The sequence below is a fragment of the Agelaius tricolor genome, unplaced genomic scaffold (assembly GCF_023055355.1).
Source record: "Agelaius tricolor isolate 1412-34295 unplaced genomic scaffold, bAgeTri1.0.p SCAF_5, whole genome shotgun sequence".
NCBI lineage: Eukaryota > Metazoa > Chordata > Aves > Passeriformes > Icteridae > Agelaius > Agelaius tricolor.
In genome coordinates, this window is record NW_027269265.1 from 37970392 (window position 1) to 37988932 (window position 18541).

Here is an 18541-nt window from a genome sequence, read left to right on the forward strand (position 1 = left end):
AAGCAGAAAGTCCAGTGGCAGAGAGGGTGTCTGTAGAGATGGGCCCCACGAGTCCCTCATGTCATCACCTTCTCCGTCCAGCTGACTCATGCTCTGCAGGGTACCTTGCTGCCTTCTGCTGGCTTGCAGTAAAACCCTGGGAATTATCAGCACTTCGTTTTGTTCTCTCCCACTTTATGGAATGTGTGAGACCCACTTCTTTAGCCTGGGACTGGGCACCGACGTGGGCAGAGAGGGAGAGGGACAGTGTGGGGAGAGGGCTGTACTTCACATGGCAGCCGGGAGCACCCTCTGCCACCGGGACAGTGCCCATGATGGTGATTCCGTATCAGTCAAATGGGCGGGCTGGGAGGCTGGTTCAGGCCTGGGAAAAGCAGTTGGCACGGTCATAATCAGGCAGGAAACGGGAAATGATGTTGTGAGGTAACAAACAGGAAGCGCTGATGGCGGCACAGCGTGGCCCAGTGAGGGCTGCAGCTGAAGGAAAACGCTGTGAGGGAGGTGGCGGAGCAGCGTCTGCTCTGCACGGCCCTGCAGCGGGCTCGCCGTGCCCAGGGGCTGTTTGTCCTTAGCAGCTACTTGAACAATAAGACCAAACCGGTGAAGGCTTGTTTACACTTCCGTGGCCATGAGGAGGCTGAAGGATATGAGCAAGCCCTTCCAACATCCTTCTAAGCTGCATTAGCAGTAACAATTCCACCTCACATGTCAGGAGAGAAAAATGGCCAGCCATGGAAATGGAGAGCTCCTCAACGACATGTAGGGGTTAAGTGTCTGCATCCCACTCCCTTCACTACCTGCTCCTCAAATTCATGCTTTAGGATGCCTCTTGCACAGCTCAAACCATCTTAAAAGCAGTTGTCAGGTTTCAGTTAATGACATTGACCCTTCCAAGCGTCATTCTTCCCCCAGTTATTTCAGATGCCTCTCCAGGAGCAAACGCTGGAAGGATCTACCTTTCTCCATGAACCCTAGATAAGTCACACGGTTGGCTTAAATGAGACGCTTCACGCTTGGATGGCTGCAGTGAGGTGAGATGAATCTGCATCTGCTGGAGATGACTGAGAGCAGATTGTGCAGCAACTGCCAAAAAGGCAAGGAAATTCTTCCTCCTCATGTTTGAAAAATGTGCGTCTGATGCAAGGGTTCCTCAACATTACTGTCTCCGTGAAAAAGGAGATTTTTGGAATTATAAGCACACAGGTATTTCTACCTCTTCCTAGGATGTAAGTGAGCTCTACCTCCAGAAATCTGGACAGGCATTGTGAATTGTAGCTAGAGTTTTGAAGAACTTCAAAAACCTCCTCATTAGTGACTTATGATTAACATAAATACCATTAAAAGCATGAAAATCAGTGTAATCTTCATGAAAGGAGAGGGTTGGGAGGAAGAAAAGAGCCTCTGTATTATAAGGAGACATGAGAGGACGGGAAACTAGTGATGAAGAAACTAACACCAGGATCTGGTGGGCTGAATTGAAAGAGGGGATTAGAACAGGGCCATTGCTTTTTTAATTACCATGCTTTTATCTCATGTGGGTTTTTACCCCCCAGATACATGTTGTTCAAATTGTCTTTTGTTTCTTTGTTGACAATCTTCCAGAGAACAAATGAGTTTGTGATCAAGAACAAAATGCTTTGGCAACGCTTCGGCATTTTCTGCCAAAACAGAAAATGCAAGGCAAATATTAAACAGTGTTAATAGAGAAATACTTTCAAATGCACAGTGATTCATATCTGCACCAGGAATTTCAGCCCTCCTCATGAATCTCTGTGGGAGCCATGTGCCCCAGTACAGGGATCATCAGAGCTCTTGCATGATGCCAGGAATGGCCAAATCCTGTTCTGACTGGTGAAGGCCTTGCCAGCTATAAACCTAACTCTCAGCAGATCTGTTTGGATATTAAATACAACTTAGTTCAATTTAATTTATAAAAACACACATGGTGTCTCTGTGACCTTCTAGGCAGTTAGTTAAAAATATAATCACCAAAACCAATGTGAAGCCAGCAACAATTCAACAAATAAGCTATAAAGTACAGCTAAAAGATGTCATCACCAAACAGCCTCTCCTCAAACTGCATTATTTCCTCCATTAAACATGTATTTGCAAAACATGATTATAAGCAAGGTGCTCCTTTTCAGCCTTGGGAGTCTCCCTGGGGATGACCTGATCTTCATGCTGAGCAGCTGGCAGGGGGGGCTGGCTGCAGGGATAGATGGAGTCTGGGCACTGTCTCCAACTTGGCTGGCAAGAGGAAAGAGAGTGTGCTTGCAGAGGAAATGAAGAAGGATTAAGCCCTTCCATGGTGGTTCTGTACTGTGCTGCTATCTCTGTGGGAGGCAAGTCCATCACTACTGTACAGTCTGTGGAAGAGGCAAGGTAGTCATGGCATCACCTGTGTTATGCAGGTCACACAACACCCAGGGCTGTGTTATCCCCAGGTGTAGGCCCCTTTGTGTGCCTCAGCTGTAGGTATCCCCTCTCACATAACAGCCAGAAGTGACCCAGTCAGAGAGGAGGATGGTGAAATGGAGACTTGGGCAGCAGGAGTTATTTTCCAGTCCATTCCATGCCCTGCACTTTTAAACTTGACCTACTCTTCCTGTCTAGGGGAGCACTCCTGCAGTGTGGGGAGCTGCACAGAGCCTGTCACCAAGTTCCTCAGGGACATGTGTGGAGTGCTGCTAGCAGGCAGTGAAGACCTCTGGGTGGCAGTGACTGCTGGGTGAGCTGTGTAAGCAGATCAGTGGTGTGTCTTTTTTCCTTTGTGTCTCCTGAGGGGTAAAAAGCTCATTGGAGGAGACAGCTGGTGTATCTGAGAATGGAGCACCTCTGGGAAGCTGATGGTCTGTCATCAAGACCTAAAAGGGAGGAAACAAGGGTACATTCCACAAAGTACAAAGGTCCTTGGAATCAAATGCTGTGAGTGGAACAACTGCATTGGCATGTGAAATTATTGCTGTGTACACAATCAATTACCTGATGGATCAGAGAGTTCCATCCTAACCCTGCAGCATGACAGACCACTGTGCTGCAGAAATATGCCCCGGAACTGTACAGGGGAAGAGGAGCAAGGATGGCAGTGTAATGCCCAGCAGAGGCAGCAGAAGGGGTAGCTTTATGGTGCTGGGTCACACTGTTTCCCAGAGAAGGTCTGAGAGCAGAGTAGGATTGTTTAGAGCAGATGGAAGAGTGATCAAGGAGAAATCTCACTGCTTTGGGTGTCACTGGCCAACCTGCCAGCTCTGGGAGCTGAGCTGGCAAAACTTAAAAAGAGAGAGCAGGACTTAGGGAGGGAGAGGCACAATGAGGTCAGGAAATCTTGATGGAGATGGTCTAAAATTGAAGCTGTGAAAACAGTGAAGTGTGGCAGAGGGCCACTGAGTGATGTCAATTCTCTACAACTGGAGTTTGGATTGAGAGCCAAATGTGCTGGGAGTGTCATATTTGCTGCGTAAAAGCAATGTGTATTTATGGGTCAGGTATGGGAGATAAGGGAATGACAGGCAAACACAGATATGTAACTGTCGCTTAGGCTGCTGGGGTGAGGGTTTGCTAGTGACCTACAGTGCCTTACTTATTTTAGCATAAATAAATGAAAGGAAAGACTGAGGAGCAATGCAAATACCTGATATGCATTTTTACAGAGATGGTTTCATCTGTTGGACTAGGTGGCTGTAATTGCACAATAACTAACTAACTAACTCTTCCTCAGCAGTTCTTTCAAGGATGAAAGCTGTTACTGGTCAAGTGCATGTCCTGTATCGACCCCAAGTTCTACAAGCAGCCCTCACCTGCACTAACTTAAGTAAACTCTGTGCCCTGTGCTGTGTCCTGCTGCATGTTGTCTCAGCACCAGTGGGTGCTATAGCTACGGGTATATCCCGGCGTCTGTCTCCCTTCAGCAGCAGAGTTGTCAAAGAGGAAAGTAATGTAGGGCTGGAGCCGAACATGAAACAACTCGGGGAAAGCACTGCCCGAGGCAGTACCCCTCACTCTTTCCACCTCCAAAATTACTTAGACTGGAGTGTTCTGCATGGCTGTGGAAAAGTTTTTAACAGGTGCAAATACAAGGAAACATGCAAGAGTTTCGCAGAAGCAGTCTGTCCTTAAAATTGTTTTGTCACATGGCTTTCAAGTGAATTTGTGAAGTCTTTTAAAACTGAATGCCAAGTTTAGCTGCAGTCCTTGAGCCAAATCCATAATCTTACCATAATTATTGCAAATTATGCTGAAAGCAATAAATTGTACAGTTTGGTCTGAGAAGTCTATAAGCTTGTCAAGAGTTTGTTAAGAGAAAAGGCACTGCTTATCACAATATTTTGGTCCTGACATCGTCTGTGGTCCTCAAGAGGAATCTCTGAAACTGAGGTTGAGGAGTTTTTACAGCCAGAAGGATCTCATCTCCTCCTGGTGAATTCCCACACTGTGGCTCAGAGATGTACTCACCTGGGGGGGGGCAGGCTGCTGAGCAGTCGGAGCACAGTGGCCCTTGGTGAGGAAGGTTTTGGCCTAAAATGTAGGTTAAATCCAGGTCATATTATGTGTCCAGCTAACTTTCTTGTGGTTTCTTTGGCAAGGGCTTGGGGATGTGCACACGTGCAGGGATTCACATATGCTTTCCATGTCCCCCTGTGTGGAAGCAGGCACTGCTCCTGTTTTTCCTGTGTAGGATCTGTGATCTATTCCGGTAGCTGCATCGTGCAGTGCTGCCTCCAGTAAATATTCACAGATTTCCTTGTAAGATGATGCTTTTTTTTTTTCCTCTCTCCTGTGTGGATACACAAAGGCATGTGTTGTACCTGCTTTACCCCATGGGATCTACATAATCAAGTCCACAGGTTTTAATGGATTTCAACTCCTTTCTGTCTATGGGTACAGTTTCCTGTCATGTTTTGAGCAGGAAGAGCTGAGTCTTTTTTGGTCTTAACATTCCTGCTTGCCTAGGCATTGGGAAGAGTTCTCTGTCTATTTTCCTGTTTGATTTTTGTGTGTGTTTTGTTTTAAGCAGGACAGAGTGCATGTGTGTATGTAATCCATGTGCTCAATTAAGAGAGGCATCTGTTGGGTTTATTTCACATTGCCGAGGAAGGACTGCAAGCAGGGAGCATCTGCTCAGCTTTTTGTCAATGGCTTGTTTTTCATAATTTGCTCTACAGGGTGAATGTTTGGGGAGGGGGAGGTGGCTTTTTATTTCTGAGTTTCGTCCTAAATTTATTTTTATGGTAGCTGAGGAAATTGGCTGGGATTTGAAAGTTAATTTTGCGGTGAAAAGGTCTAAAGAGGGAGAAACAAAACCATCCAAAGTAAACAGTATTTATGTAACCCTAATAATACACTCAGAAGGACCCTTATGAATCGTTATTTGCAGTATTTTAATGACTTCTCTTTAATGAAGTAAAAAGAATTTGTTATGGTGCTTTTTAAATGTCACTGGGGTTTTTAATTTTTCATTTTTTGAAAAAAAAATAGCAAATTTTGCTTAGATTTTATTTTGGGGAAAGATAGGAAAGGCATTCAATATTCAGATGATTTTTTGGCACTTTGTCAACAACAACAAAACCCCCTGATTTTAAAATAGAGCAGCAGTAGTTTCCTGTTCTTATGGTTTTGCTTTTGGGCACTCAGATCTTGGCTGTATTGCACCTAGCTGACTTAGTGAGAGACTTAATTGCCTGTAAATGTATGTGCTTCAAAGGCTACTAAACTTGCTGGGAGTGTTTATACAAGTGTGCTTTTTACACTTTTTTTTGGGGGAAATGTGCTCCAAAAGGGCTGTAGAGGATAATGACTTTGTGATGCCCCGGGAGGACACAGCTGCTGGTGTAGTGTAGGGAACTCGGGAGGAGAAAGCCTGAAACTCCCCCTAATCCCACAAGTGAAAGACAAATCTTACCCCTTGCAATCAAACAAACAAGGATACAATCTTACATGTGTAGGTGTAGATGTTGTGCCAGAGGAACCTGCAGAGAAGATTTGGATCTTATTAAAAGTGTTTAAAGAAATAGGATTAAAAAAGATGATAGTAGTGTTTTGTTCTGTAAGTGAACCCCAAGACAATGCATTTATTACGCCACTTTGAAAATGTATTAAATCTGCATCTTTTGTGTCATGACTTGTCAGGGGAGAGGAAAAGTGAAAAGTTTAATTAAAATAACTTTCCTGACAGTTCAGTCCCACACATAGCAAGAGAATGTGTATATATATACATGTGTGTATATATGTAATTTGAATATTATCTATCACAATATAAATATGTATAACATCTCAAAATGTCAGATGAATGCCACTCAGCTGAACAACTTTGTTGACAGGTGTTAGCACTATAACTGTTTTTTATAAAAAGCAGCTGACATCATTTGGTGTGCACAATGAAAATGCAGGGACCAGGGAGGTGAGGTTACTTCTGGGGGGCTTCGCTAACTTTGGCTGTCACAGAATAACACGTGTAAAAGGACAAACCACAACAAACTTTGTAGTAGCAGGAAAGTGTTTTCATTGCTCGAAAAAAAAATAAAATTCAAACTTTGTCATCACATTAAAAACATTACATGAGAAGTAATAAACATATTTACACTTCTGTTTTGATTATAAATATACATTATATACAAAATAATGTTATAAAACGTAGAAAGTTCAGTGCTTCTGATTTTTTTTAAATTACTGAAATACTAGTCTTCAAAATAAACTACAAACAGACAAACTAAAACCCATATTATTGATTTCTGAAGGTCATCTTCAAAATGGTCCTACGTGGTCAGAGCAGAAGGTCAGTAGTGGACAATATGAAGGGGTCTTGTCTGCACAGTTCAAGGGAGTAGATGGGCTAGTCCAACAGGCTTTACAAGGGCAGGAATATCACTGTCAGAGAGATAGCACAGTCTGTGTTTCCTCCAAGAGATCTTGTTTCTCCCTCCTCATTCTGCCCCATGCCCTGGTCTCATTCATGAGTGTCACGGCACTTTCCACTGGGGTGTCTGATATTATTGCTGTAAATATGTATAGAAGAAAGGAGCTTCTGCCTGCCTCTGGCTGCCAGGGACAGACACAGCATATTTTCCATGTAGCACTGGGTGGGTATGAAAGAAACAGGATGAGCCTAAAACCTTCTAACTTCAATCTCCACCTGTCTTGGCAGAGGGCATCTCAGCGAGTGCTTCACTACTGGGCATTTAGAACCGGGATGAAGAACAAGAGTTGGAGTTTTGCAACCAGATGGAGAAATGGTGGGGGGAGTGAGTGGGTTGTGTCACACTGCTGCTGCTTCTTCAGGAAGTAACAGCTGCAATTTTGAGACTATTTGCAGTAAAAGGTGGCACCTAATTCAGAAACACTACATAAACCCCTGAATTTGTGTCAAAATAAGGCAGGGGGAAGAGAATGAGGAAGGAGAAGAAAAGAAGTAATGTCTATTCACAATCACTGGTAGTGCAAAGGGCATGAAAACAGCTGAGACAGCTCAGCACATAAAGGTTCTAGGAGCTGATTGATTTTAAACGCATTTGTAAGGCCTTATATAGAGCTGGGACCACCTCCTCCCTATCAATGGGGACGAGGCAGTACACATTCCTTATCACAACTTCCCCAAAAATCACGTTCCACATCGTGGCTTGAGTCAATCAGTTCTCCAAAACATCACCAAATGAGTTGACAAGTAAATTCGGTTTTCTTCTTTCCTCCTCCTCTCACCCCTTACACAGTCTCCAGTACATGCAGCAGGAGAGAGGAGATGCAAATGGATGTTTAGCAGGAAGTATCAACTACCTCTGCCCAGTACTGTTCAGGTAACTGCAAAAACGGCAGTCAAGTTTCTGTTTGGGCTTGTTAGATTCTCTTGACACATTATAGGCACTTTTAAACCCAGAAAAAATTGAGACCTCATTTATACTGTATCCATTATCTGCATAGCAATGTGTCTTGCTTCGCACCTTCCATGGCAACATCTGTGACAGTTGTGTGCCTCCTTATCTACCAGCACCTCCCATAACCACAGTTCTGGAAAGCCAGGGGTCTGTCCATGAGGAACTGGCCTCAGCATCTTTTAAAACACCAACATTTTTAACCTCTCTCTTCCCTCTGCCTCCCCTTTTCAATAGCAAATGAGATTTCTGGTATCAAACTTCAAACAAGGGCAGTAAGAACAAAAAGGTGTATTGCATCTTTCAGTAAATTCACAGTCTGTCCAGTTCACTCAGTTCCATCCTCCGCCTGAGAGCAGCAAGTTGCATGTAATTAAAAACAGTCCAATCCAGTTCTGAATTGTAAACAATGCAGCAGGAACATCCATCTACTGGCATCATCAAATCTGAGGTGCAAATGGTCTGATCTTCAGTCTTATACCTGTCAGGATATAAAACAACACTAGGAATGAGAAGGAATCACAGCATACAGAGTAGTGCAGAACTAACAAACTATAATTCAGCTATGTCAAACCGAAACAATTTAAGCCAAACATTACTGCAGTTTAACTCTCAGTGTTTAATGTTTTCAGTTGGGTCCAGAGGCAAAGAATCACCAGCAAAAATAAAATAGTCATCTGTGGCCTCTCTACCTGGCCTCAGGGGGAGAATGCTTACAAACCTGGGTGTTTAACATTAGGAATCTGTAAAAAAAGTACACCGTATAGTTAAATAGCTTGTGTTTAGAAGCATTAAGCCTGAATGGTGTGCAGAGAGATTCTAGGGGTTGTCATTCTGAAAACAGAATAATTTCTGGAGATGCCTGATGTAAATTTGGGAGCCCAGCTTTGCTCTGCAAGATCTTTGAAGATACAGTATTTAGGTCACTTAACAGGAATGAAGTGTCTAGCTGTCATTTGTATCTCTGAATCCTTTCACTTAGTCTTAAACTTTTAATATTGTTGGTTGACTTGTGTTCCAGCTTGCTTTCAAGGGGAAATCTGATATCCACCTTGGAAAGGGAGACTGAATCCTCCAGATCTGACTTCACAGATCACTGCTGTATGGCACAGCAAGCTTCTCTTTCCTACAGGTTGCAATTAGTCCTAAAGATGACCACACCGAAGAAGGCAGGTATTGGAAGCTAAATTGCCTTTAACTTCCACTGAGACTTTTCCCAAAAGGCTGGTAGTTCTTCAGGAACTATTTGGTTCCTCAATATCTGCTTTTCAAAGTCTTTAAAGTTCAGTGTTGGGCCTTTCCTTTTTTTTTGTGTATCCAACTTTTCAATATAACATAAAAATTGAGATTTTTTATCAGTAACAGCAGTAACTTCTGCTAGAGAGTATTGATCTGGAGCTTAAATGCTAAGAGGTTGAAATTACCTTATAACAGACTTCCTAAATGGCTGTTATGCCTATCCACTAACACATCCTGCTACCTTCCATCTTCAGCTAGAAATCTATAGCTTTGCCTGTTTCCACAGAACAAAGATTATCCATTGTAGTCACAGGAAAAAACATGGCTTTACATCAATGGGCCTAAGAACGATTATTATTTCCATTTTTTCTGACCACCTATTTAAGAGGAAATAATCCTACAATGTGCTGAATTTTTATGGGCTGATGTTCTGTGTTTTCATCTACCACTGACTTATCTATGCCCAAAACCTCTGGTTTAATAAAGTCAGAGCAGCTTATTTTTTTATTTTCCCCACTGCATATTCTGTGTGGGCCACAGAAGAGGAGAGGAAAATGCTGGAAGCATCATGATCCCTGGAAATAAAGGAACCTTCTCAGATACAATACTAAAGGATAATATACCCTTTTACCTTGTGAATTTATGCCTGTCCACCTCTGTACTTACTTACCTCTGTGGCTATGATGCACTCATTCCGTTCTTCTGTTATCACAAAGACGGACTGGTACATTGAATCCCTCGGAGAGCATATCGCTGATATTCTGCATTCTGGCTTTTCACTAAGGCAGGGCAGAGAAAAAAAGAACATTAGCTGATTACTGACAAGCCTGACTCTCAAAATCTACCATGAATATGGAGCGGTGGAATGAGATAGCCATGAAGGTGTGGAAGGGAAGTGCATGGGATAAAGTTTCACACGTTCTGTGTCTGTTGGGATATTATGCTAGAGAAGTGGAAATAAGGAACAAGGAGAGTCTTCCTATGCTCCTGCCATGTCCAACCTAACAGCAGGTTCCTCAGAGCCCTTGGTCTAACAACCACATGCAGATCCCAGTCAAGACCTTCAGCACATGAATCAGAAGACTGATAAGCCACTGAACACCCGCCCTTTTCTCCTTTTGAAAAAGAGTAGTTGTTTTCACTATATCATTCTCCTCAGTAAGCAGACCATCTTGCCTTCTTATAAAGTGAAATACTGATTTTTAATCACTGTATGCCTTTACTGTTGTTCCTCCAAGATCTACTGAAGAAGGAAAGATACTTCTTACTTTCACCACTGGCCTAGCCACTCTGGGTTCCTCACAGTATCCATACCAGCAGCACCCTGCACAAACACTCAAATTAATTGACTTAGTTAAGGATAGCATTTGGTTGTGACACACATACTCCAGTATGAAGATTCCTGGCTTTGATCTGGTTTGTTTTGTATATAATCTGCTTGAGGTTTCTTTTTCCCTCATATGCTCACCTGCTTCTAGACTGATATGAAGATGAGTGGCTTTAAGAAAGACTATAATGGAAACTACATTCTCACCTGTGTAGTCGGAGGGGAGACTTCTCTCCTAAACACTTTTCACTTTTGTAATATTTATCTTCTGGTGTCCCTCTACTTGTCAGGTCTTTTACCAGATTGTAGTCCAGTTTATGGTTCTTGGGTTTGTAGTTTGATTTCTCCAGCCCACAGTCTACTTCAAGGTCTTTATTTTTATTGGTGTTTTTCAGCTGGGAAGCTGGAATGAGATTGTCCTTCTGGAAGTCAGACAGGTTGTTCATTGTCTCCAACTCCTGCTCTGGGTGCATCCTCATCTGCCTGATGACCATTGCTATCATGCAGAACAGTATGAGCAAAGCCACCAGCCCCACCCCCATGGATATAGCAATCCAGGGGACTGGTTTAGGAGGAAGTGTAACAGGCACTGAATAAACTGGCAATTCACAGCGGTTGCCCATGAAGCCAGAAGGACAGTAGCAAACAAAGTTGGCACTATAAAGTCCACTGTAGCATGTGCCCCCATTCTCACATGGCCCAGAAGCACATTCATCTCTGGTTTTGATGTCACAGTTCCTGCCACTGTAGCCTGGCATGCATGTGCAGGTGTAATCGTTGATTAGATCATGACAAGTTCCCCCATTGGAACATGGGTTTCTGGCACAATCATTGATGTTTATCTCACATTTCTGACCAGAGAAACCAGCCCGACAGCGGCACACACGAATCTGCCCAAGGTAAAAGCAACTACCACCTGAGGGAAAAAAATGAAATAAAAATTAGTTTGCAATGCACTTCACACAGAAATCTAAACCTTTCTCTGGTCAGCACGTTATACTACCTCAAAAAGAGAGAGGTTATTTTACAAAACAACTGCACATCTAGAAGTTCATTCTACTTTACCTAATTGTATCACCATGCCTTAAAATTACGCCCCTTCTAAATATGTAATAGAGTTAATTTAATTTAACTTCCATCTTCCCCACCATATGATAAACCTCATGTATTGTTTTGTTGCATAGAAAATGCCAGTGAAAGTCCCGCACCAGCAAGAGACTAAAATTAGGGTGGATGTGGAATAGAGCAGGGGAGACGGACTAATGTTCTAGAGGAAGAGTAGAGGTCAGATTGGATTTCTATCACTTCTGCACTGAAAAGCACAAATGGGTCAGGGTCATGAGATTTTTTGATAAAAAGACTCACCATTTGCACATGGGTTGCTTGTGCACCTGTCTACTTTTTTTTCACAGTTAGACCCTGTGAAGCCGAAAGGGCAAACGCAAGTGTAGCTGGCCCCTTGATCCTTTTCCAAGCATGTGCCACCGTTGAAGCATGGAGAATCTATACATGTCAGAGCGCTGTGCTCACAGTGAGTGCCATAGTAGCCAGGGGGGCACAGGCAGTGATAACCGTTCTCCATATCCTGCAAAACACAACATTAGGCCACTGTTATTTAATGGAAAGAAATGATAGCTCCCTGCATGCTTAGTTCTGGTCAGCAGCAAGCACTGTTCAGTCTCCTCTCATCCACAGCCTGATGTGGCAAAAGTGACATCAGGAGAGTAAACAACTGCAGGTTGGACTGTGAGGGACAGAGTTGTGGCTCAGCTGTGCTCAGTGTACAGGAGTAATCGTGCAGCTACACATGCAGAGCAGATGCAGTTGTAGGGAGCACACAGGTAGCTACACAAAAGCATTGCTAACACCACTACTGTCTGATGGCATCCAGAGGTCTTCCCAGACGTCTTCCCAGGGTGGTATGTGTTGACCTCACAGCTGTGATCAGGCCATTTATCCTCAGTGTAAGAGCCCTTTTTTATTTCATAAGGGTTTAAATTGCTTTGGATTGCCTAAGTCCCACCACGTAAATCATAACAAACTGTTTCTTCTTTCCAAGGGGTATATGTTCAAGGCCTTGGGAGAAGGTAGATAGGGTCCTGTGCTTTAATCTAAAAATTGCATTGGCTTTAATTTAAACATGCATCAGATTACATTTGATATCTATAATCAATTGGCCTTTACCAATCCATCATTGGTAAGAATCCATCATTAACTGGATCCAAAAACAGGCTGAAACACTAAACTACGAGAATCTAAAAGTGTGGAATTCTGTTTTGCAGAAAGTTCAGCTGATTGCCCCCATATTGTTTGACACTATCTTCTCATAGCAGAAAGCAAAATTTTCTTTAATTTACTATTAAAATACAGACTTAGTGCATTTCTATATGAACAGTGGGTTGAGAAGCTTATTTTTAACAGATCTGCTCCCTCATCAACCCTGGATCTTGCCAAGCTCTCATAATGGCTGCCACAGAAACCCAAGGATCAGTTGACCAGTTCTAATCTAGATGATACATCTCCTCCTGTGACAGACTTCCTCCCCCGACACCTCTCGGAAAGGGTTCAGTATGATAGTTGGGAGCGTCAGTAATGAACCCGCGTCCTATCGAATTCCCATTCTGTTGTTACAGAGCCATTGCTGGAAAGGTACACCGGGGCTTGCTGCACACAAAGGCTTTACATTTAAAATGCCCCTACCGTGCAACTGCCACCGTTCCTACAGGGATTGCTGTCGCACTCGCTGATCTCGTGTTCGCAGTCGACGCCGGTGAAGCCGGGTTTGCACGCGCACGTGTAGCTGCCCTGGCCAGTGTTCATGCAAGTTGCTCCATTTTTGCATGGCCTGTGGTGAGTGCAGTAGTTCAGATCTGCAAAGATACCAGGAATTAGGAGAACAGGTCTTTGACAGGTGGGAAAAGATATACATACAAAAAGGCTGTAGTCAAGAAAAAAGACAAAATTTCCAATGAAGCATTTTGTTTTGGTATCGATGGGAATACTGGAGATTGTTATCTGGGTTATTATCAGTCATAATCAGATTACCATCTATCACTTGAGCTCTGAATTTTGAAAGAGCTGGCAAAAATATAACTTTCTTAGTGTTTTGATATATTGTCCCTTTTTTGTGGACATAAAACTGTTAGTTGCAATTGGATTTAGGTACCAAACTGGAAAATGTACTTCATAAGTGTGTGTTCTCCGAAACACACACCACAGCACTACGGCCACTTCATGTACAGCATGCTACACACTAAAAGAGTGAGCCCCATCTTTAAAAGGTGTGCTTTTAGGCACATTCTAGAAAGGCAGGGAGGAAAAACCAAAGATGTTTTGGCTTTGAGATTTAAACAAACACTAGAAATCTTTTATTGTTTATTTGCTCTTTTGTTATGGATGTTAGTAGATTAAACTGTCAAATGCCCTGCCAAGCTTTATGGTTTTATTTTTTTTTTCCTTTAAATTTGAGACAGAGGTTAAGCATATGTTCATAGGACATAAGTAAGAAAAGCTTTATTATCTCTATAAATATTATAGAGTAATTTGAACGCAACTGGTTAATAGATAACTATAAGCAGAAAAAAATCTGCAACTTTACTTTTCCTGCTTAATTCAGCCTTCACCATCTTAATCCTATAACTGTCCTGGAAACACTTAGCCTGATTTGAGCACTTAATAATCTCAGTGCCAGCAGTGCATATATGGCCTTGAGGACATGACTGCTCAGCTGGCTACGGTTCAGTGATTCAGTGGGTTGAATAGGTGGAAGTGGTCTGGTGTACCTTAAAATGGAACCTGTACTTTTCATTCTTGCTTACATGATTTTTCTCTCATGCTCCAGACTTATCACATGAGTTAACTTCCTTGTATGCAAAATAAGGAAGGACCAAATTATGGTGTTTACTGCTGCTGGAAACTATTTAGTAAACTCTTATACTTGTACAAGGAATAAGTTAAACTTAGCTTGAGCAGGCAGAAAACTTGTCTGTTCAACACTCATCCAGATTGTTAGGTCTTTGTCCAAGAGAAACTTCTTTTGCAAGAGAAAAACTGCAGCTACCAAAAAGGTTTCCTTGTTTTCAAACAAAATTACTACAAGAACTGGTATGTAAGGCTGCAGTGCTACAATCTGATGCCTGTGAAGATGTACCTTGGGGAAATTTAATTCCAGATCCAGTGGGTCAGATTCCTTAGTGTAGTACTAAGGAGTACCCAACCTAGGGGCTGTAAGTGCAAGCTTCAGAACTAACCTTGATCACAGAAGAGGCCACCCCATCCTTCATCACATATGCACTGCCATTGTGTTTTACAAGTCCCGTGGCGGCAGCCTATATGGGGAATGCATTCATCACAGTAGCGGCCTTGCCAACCAGGACGGCAGCTAAAAGAAAAGTCCAATTAAAACATTAATGACATGGAGAAGAGTTTAAGTTTCTATTACAAGGTGACATTTTAACTGATGTTCAGACTGCATTCCACATCTACTCACATGCACTCTCCAGGCTTGTTGCAATATCCATTCTGTTCAGTACATCCAGCCAGACAGATGGCTGTGAAGAGAACATAAAAAAGCATAAATGTTTAGGTAAAAACACATGGCGCTACAGAATACACTTTTAAAGGATAAAAAGCTTTTAAAAAACACTTTATAAAGAGTTTTACATGTTCAAAGCTTTGTTTTAAAACTTTGTGGTACAGGAAGTTCTGGAACAGGAGGAAGTGAATAGGGAGAGCCAACACTTGACAAGTTGTCCTTTATTGACAAGTTACTGTGTTTATGCAACAAACATGAACTCTTGCAACTCTTGCTAGAAAAGCAGCAAGAGAAAGCAGCTTTGGCTTGTGCTAATGAAAGGCTGAAAAAACTCAATGATACCCTGAGCTCAGAGTAAAGGTTGCTGCTACTACACTGCAACACCCATCTCACGTCCTCTAGCTGCAAGAATGGTTGGTGGCAGACTTTGTGCGAACAAGCTGCTACCCTTTTACCTTGCAACAGCTACTGCTATTCAGGGCTATCAGCCAAGGTCCCTTTCCTGCCAGCTCGCTCTTTGCTGCTAAGGCTCGCATAGGTGCAGCACAGCGTTGGGTGGTTGCAGCCAAAGGGGCCAAAGTCCTCAGCGTGCAACTCTGCCTCTCCAGACAGGGAGTGGAGAGGTCGGTAGGAAAACACGGCCCGGGCCACGGGAGGCCTCCGTGAGCTTTAGAGGCGCGGCCGACGCCCGCCGCGCTGCCCCCCGCCCGGCTGCCCGTGGCACTCACGCTCCGTGCAGTACTCGCCGGCCCAGCCGGGCAGGCAGGCCAGGCTCCCGTCCGCCGCGCACACGTAGTGCCCGAAGCGGTCGTCGCGGCGCTTGCAGAGGCGGGAGCAGCTCTCGCCGTAGTAGTTCTCGCTGCACACCACGCGGTAGGAGTAGCGCAACTTGGTCAGCGGGTCCTGATGCACGTCCTGCGACCAGTCCTCGCCCACCGACAGCGACCGCTGGATCGACATCTGGCTGATGAGCCACTCCTGCGGGAGCGGCCGGGAGCCTGCGGGAGAACGGGCGCGGGTCAGGGGCTCTGAGCCCGCCGCGTCCCGCTCCGCCGGGCCAGCGGAGCGGGATACCCCGCTCGCACATATGTACACGTACATACACACACATATATACACACATATACATATATATACATATACGCAGGCACGCGTCTGGAGGTTGATGTATGCAAGGGTACAAAAAGGCCACCAGGGTGTGCGAACCCGGGCCAAAGGGATTCAGCCGAGGGGCCTGTGAAAGGAGGGCTGCTGTGAAATATCCTTTTCCTCTCCTCTCAGAAAAACATCCCAAAGCCATTATTCCTTTCCAAAGGGCGGAATTCGAGCAAGGTGTAAAATACAGGAAAAGGCGGACGGGGCTTGCTGGCAGGCTCCCGGCTTTCTCACCGCAGCCCGCCTCGCTTTCCCACGCCAAAAATAAACCGGAGGAAACGCAATTGTGTTGGAGATTAGGCCGGGGCAGAATCAAAGCGGCCCCTGATGGATATCGTTGGGGGACCGGCTCCTGATGGTGGGATAAAGCCGGCCCTGGAGTTATGGCATAAACAGCTGAGCCGGGGGGGCCGCTCGGCCCGGGGGGGACGCACGGGACGGGCCCGGGGCGCTCCCGCCGCGCGGGCGCCCCCTGCCGGCGGCGCGCGCAGTATTCACCTTCCGGCAGGTAGTTGTCGGGCGCGTGCCAGGCCTCGATGATCATGGAGAAGGTTCCCTGCGGGAGAGAAACCAGCGTCAGCCCCGCGCCCCAGCGCGCACCGCCGGACCGAGCCCAGCCGCGCCCCACCGCGCCACAGCACACCGGCCCTGCCCTGCCCTGCCCTGCCCTGCCCTGCCCCGCATTTGCGCTCTCTCCCCGCGGCTACACACTTCCCTCCTTCCCTCCCTCCCTCCCACAGACCACGGATACACATCCCCACCTTCACGCCCCTCAGCCCCTTGCTTTATTTCTCTTAATAACATTAGTTATCCCAAGTGCTTCTGATCTGGATGAGCTTTTTCATTGCGCTTTTTATTTTTATTTTCTTTTTTTCCTTTTTTAAGGAAGTTCTGGAAATAAATCTAAAAGCAAAAGTAGTTGGTTTATATTACAGGCTATCAGCCCACCGCGGCTAGCCTGCTCTTGCCACCCTCCTGCCCACTATCAAAATCGGGTTCAAAGTAGAATCTCACCGGCCACGTGAAGTTAAAGGGCAGCTTAATGGGGCTGTCAAATCTCTCAGTATCCTTGATGCTGAAGGAGTTTATTCCCAGAACCGGGGTGATGATGCTGCCAAAAGTGCAGGAGCCCGGGGAAACCACTGCCTGAAAATGCTTCAAACAAACGCGAAAGAAGGTCCTGCAGTGGGGGGAGCAGGGCTCCCCGCTGGCCAGAGACGCGTGGCTATTCACGAATTCGTGTAGCTCCAGCTGGAAGACGCCGGAGCCGGACACTCTCTGCACAAAGGGGAGACACACAAAATAGCCAAATCAGACCTTACCCGGCTTTGCCATGCAAACTTGCTTCCATCACCCACTTTACACTTCGCGAACCCCCATTTTTTTTTTCTGCCTGTGCGATTACCTGCTGCAAAATCGTTAACAGAAACGTCAAGCCAAAGATGCGCAAGGCTGTCATCCTTGTGTTATTCGAGCTTCCAGTTCTTAGTGGGTTCTTTAGTTTTCTTTCTGTATTCCTCAAATGGACCAAGCAAGCGCTTCTCAGTCGAGGGAGAAAAGAGAGGCGTCACGGCGATTCTCCGGGAGCAACCTGCTCTTCCAAATATTCCCCGAGCACCAGCAGAAATCGGAAGGTAAAATCCAGGTGTCGATCCGTCCCCTTCAGGGAATTAATCCTGCAGCCAGCCGCCGACCTCTGATCGCTGTCGTCGCCTTTATAAACTCCAAAGCCGGGTGGGTTTGGTGAGAGACGCGGAGGGGAGTGCTTACTGTGGAACCGCTCCTCCTTTAACCGGTGCTAACAGCGCTCAGTAAATGGAAAACTTGCTTCGCTTCGAGCTGTTTATATAGTTGCCTCGCATCCTCACAAGCTCATTATGTAAACTGTCAGTCAGACTCACGGGCGATCCCTCCCCTTTTCCATCTTTCCTTTCTGGAAAAAAGAACCAAATGTTGCGGAGAGCCCTCATATCCCGAATTAATACCCTGCTGCCGCCGCCGCCGCCGCCGCTGCTGCCGCGCTGCCCGCCGAGGAGCCGAGCTGATTACGAACGAGCCGAGCATCTGTTGAGATATTTACGGCGCTCACACTGGGAGAGAGAGTTCCCTCGAAAATCAGACGCCTCTCCACAGGGCAGCTTTCTACGGCGGCCGAACAATAGAGGATGAAATGTTTCAAAAATACGCTTGTTAGTTAGTTAGTTTGCTCGTTCCCCGTTGCCCTCCACCCCACGACTCCACGCGTGTGCCCCCTCCCCGCCGTGTCCCGGGCGGCGGGACGGGGCGGCGCGGTGCCCCGCAGCCGCGGCCGGCCGGCGGGCAGGAGCTGCCCTGCCCGGCGGGGGCCGGCCCCGGCTGGAAACCAAAAGTAAAACGGTGTTTGCCCGGCAGGCGGGCACCCGGGGCGGCTCCCGGGGCGCAGCG

At 45.5% G+C, this 18541-nt stretch overlaps 1 protein-coding gene across 2 annotated transcripts; it reads right to left on the bottom strand.

Moving 5' to 3' along the window:
- Nucleotides 1-6481: 6481 nt before the first annotated feature.
- Nucleotides 6482-18184, bottom strand: DLL4 (delta like canonical Notch ligand 4). Of its 2 annotated transcripts, XM_071427375.1 has the most exons (11): nucleotides 17523-18128; nucleotides 17132-17395; nucleotides 16616-16673; nucleotides 15691-15960; nucleotides 14918-14978; nucleotides 14679-14809; nucleotides 13129-13298; nucleotides 11794-12013; nucleotides 10636-11344; nucleotides 9772-9880; nucleotides 6482-8343 (listed from the first exon to the last, which is right to left on the bottom strand). In XM_071427375.1, the coding sequence occupies exons 1-11, from the start codon at nucleotides 17574-17576 to the stop codon at nucleotides 8338-8340; spliced, it is 2052 nt and encodes a 683-aa protein (XP_071283476.1). In that variant the 5' UTR covers nucleotides 17577-18128; the 3' UTR covers nucleotides 6482-8337. The 2 variants fall into 2 exon arrangements, with proteins under 2 accessions (XP_071283476.1, XP_071283475.1); XM_071427374.1 differs by lacking the exon at nucleotides 6482-8343 and having other exon boundaries at nucleotides 8419-9880; nucleotides 17523-18184.
- Between the last annotated feature and the right edge of the window lie 357 nt (nucleotides 18185-18541).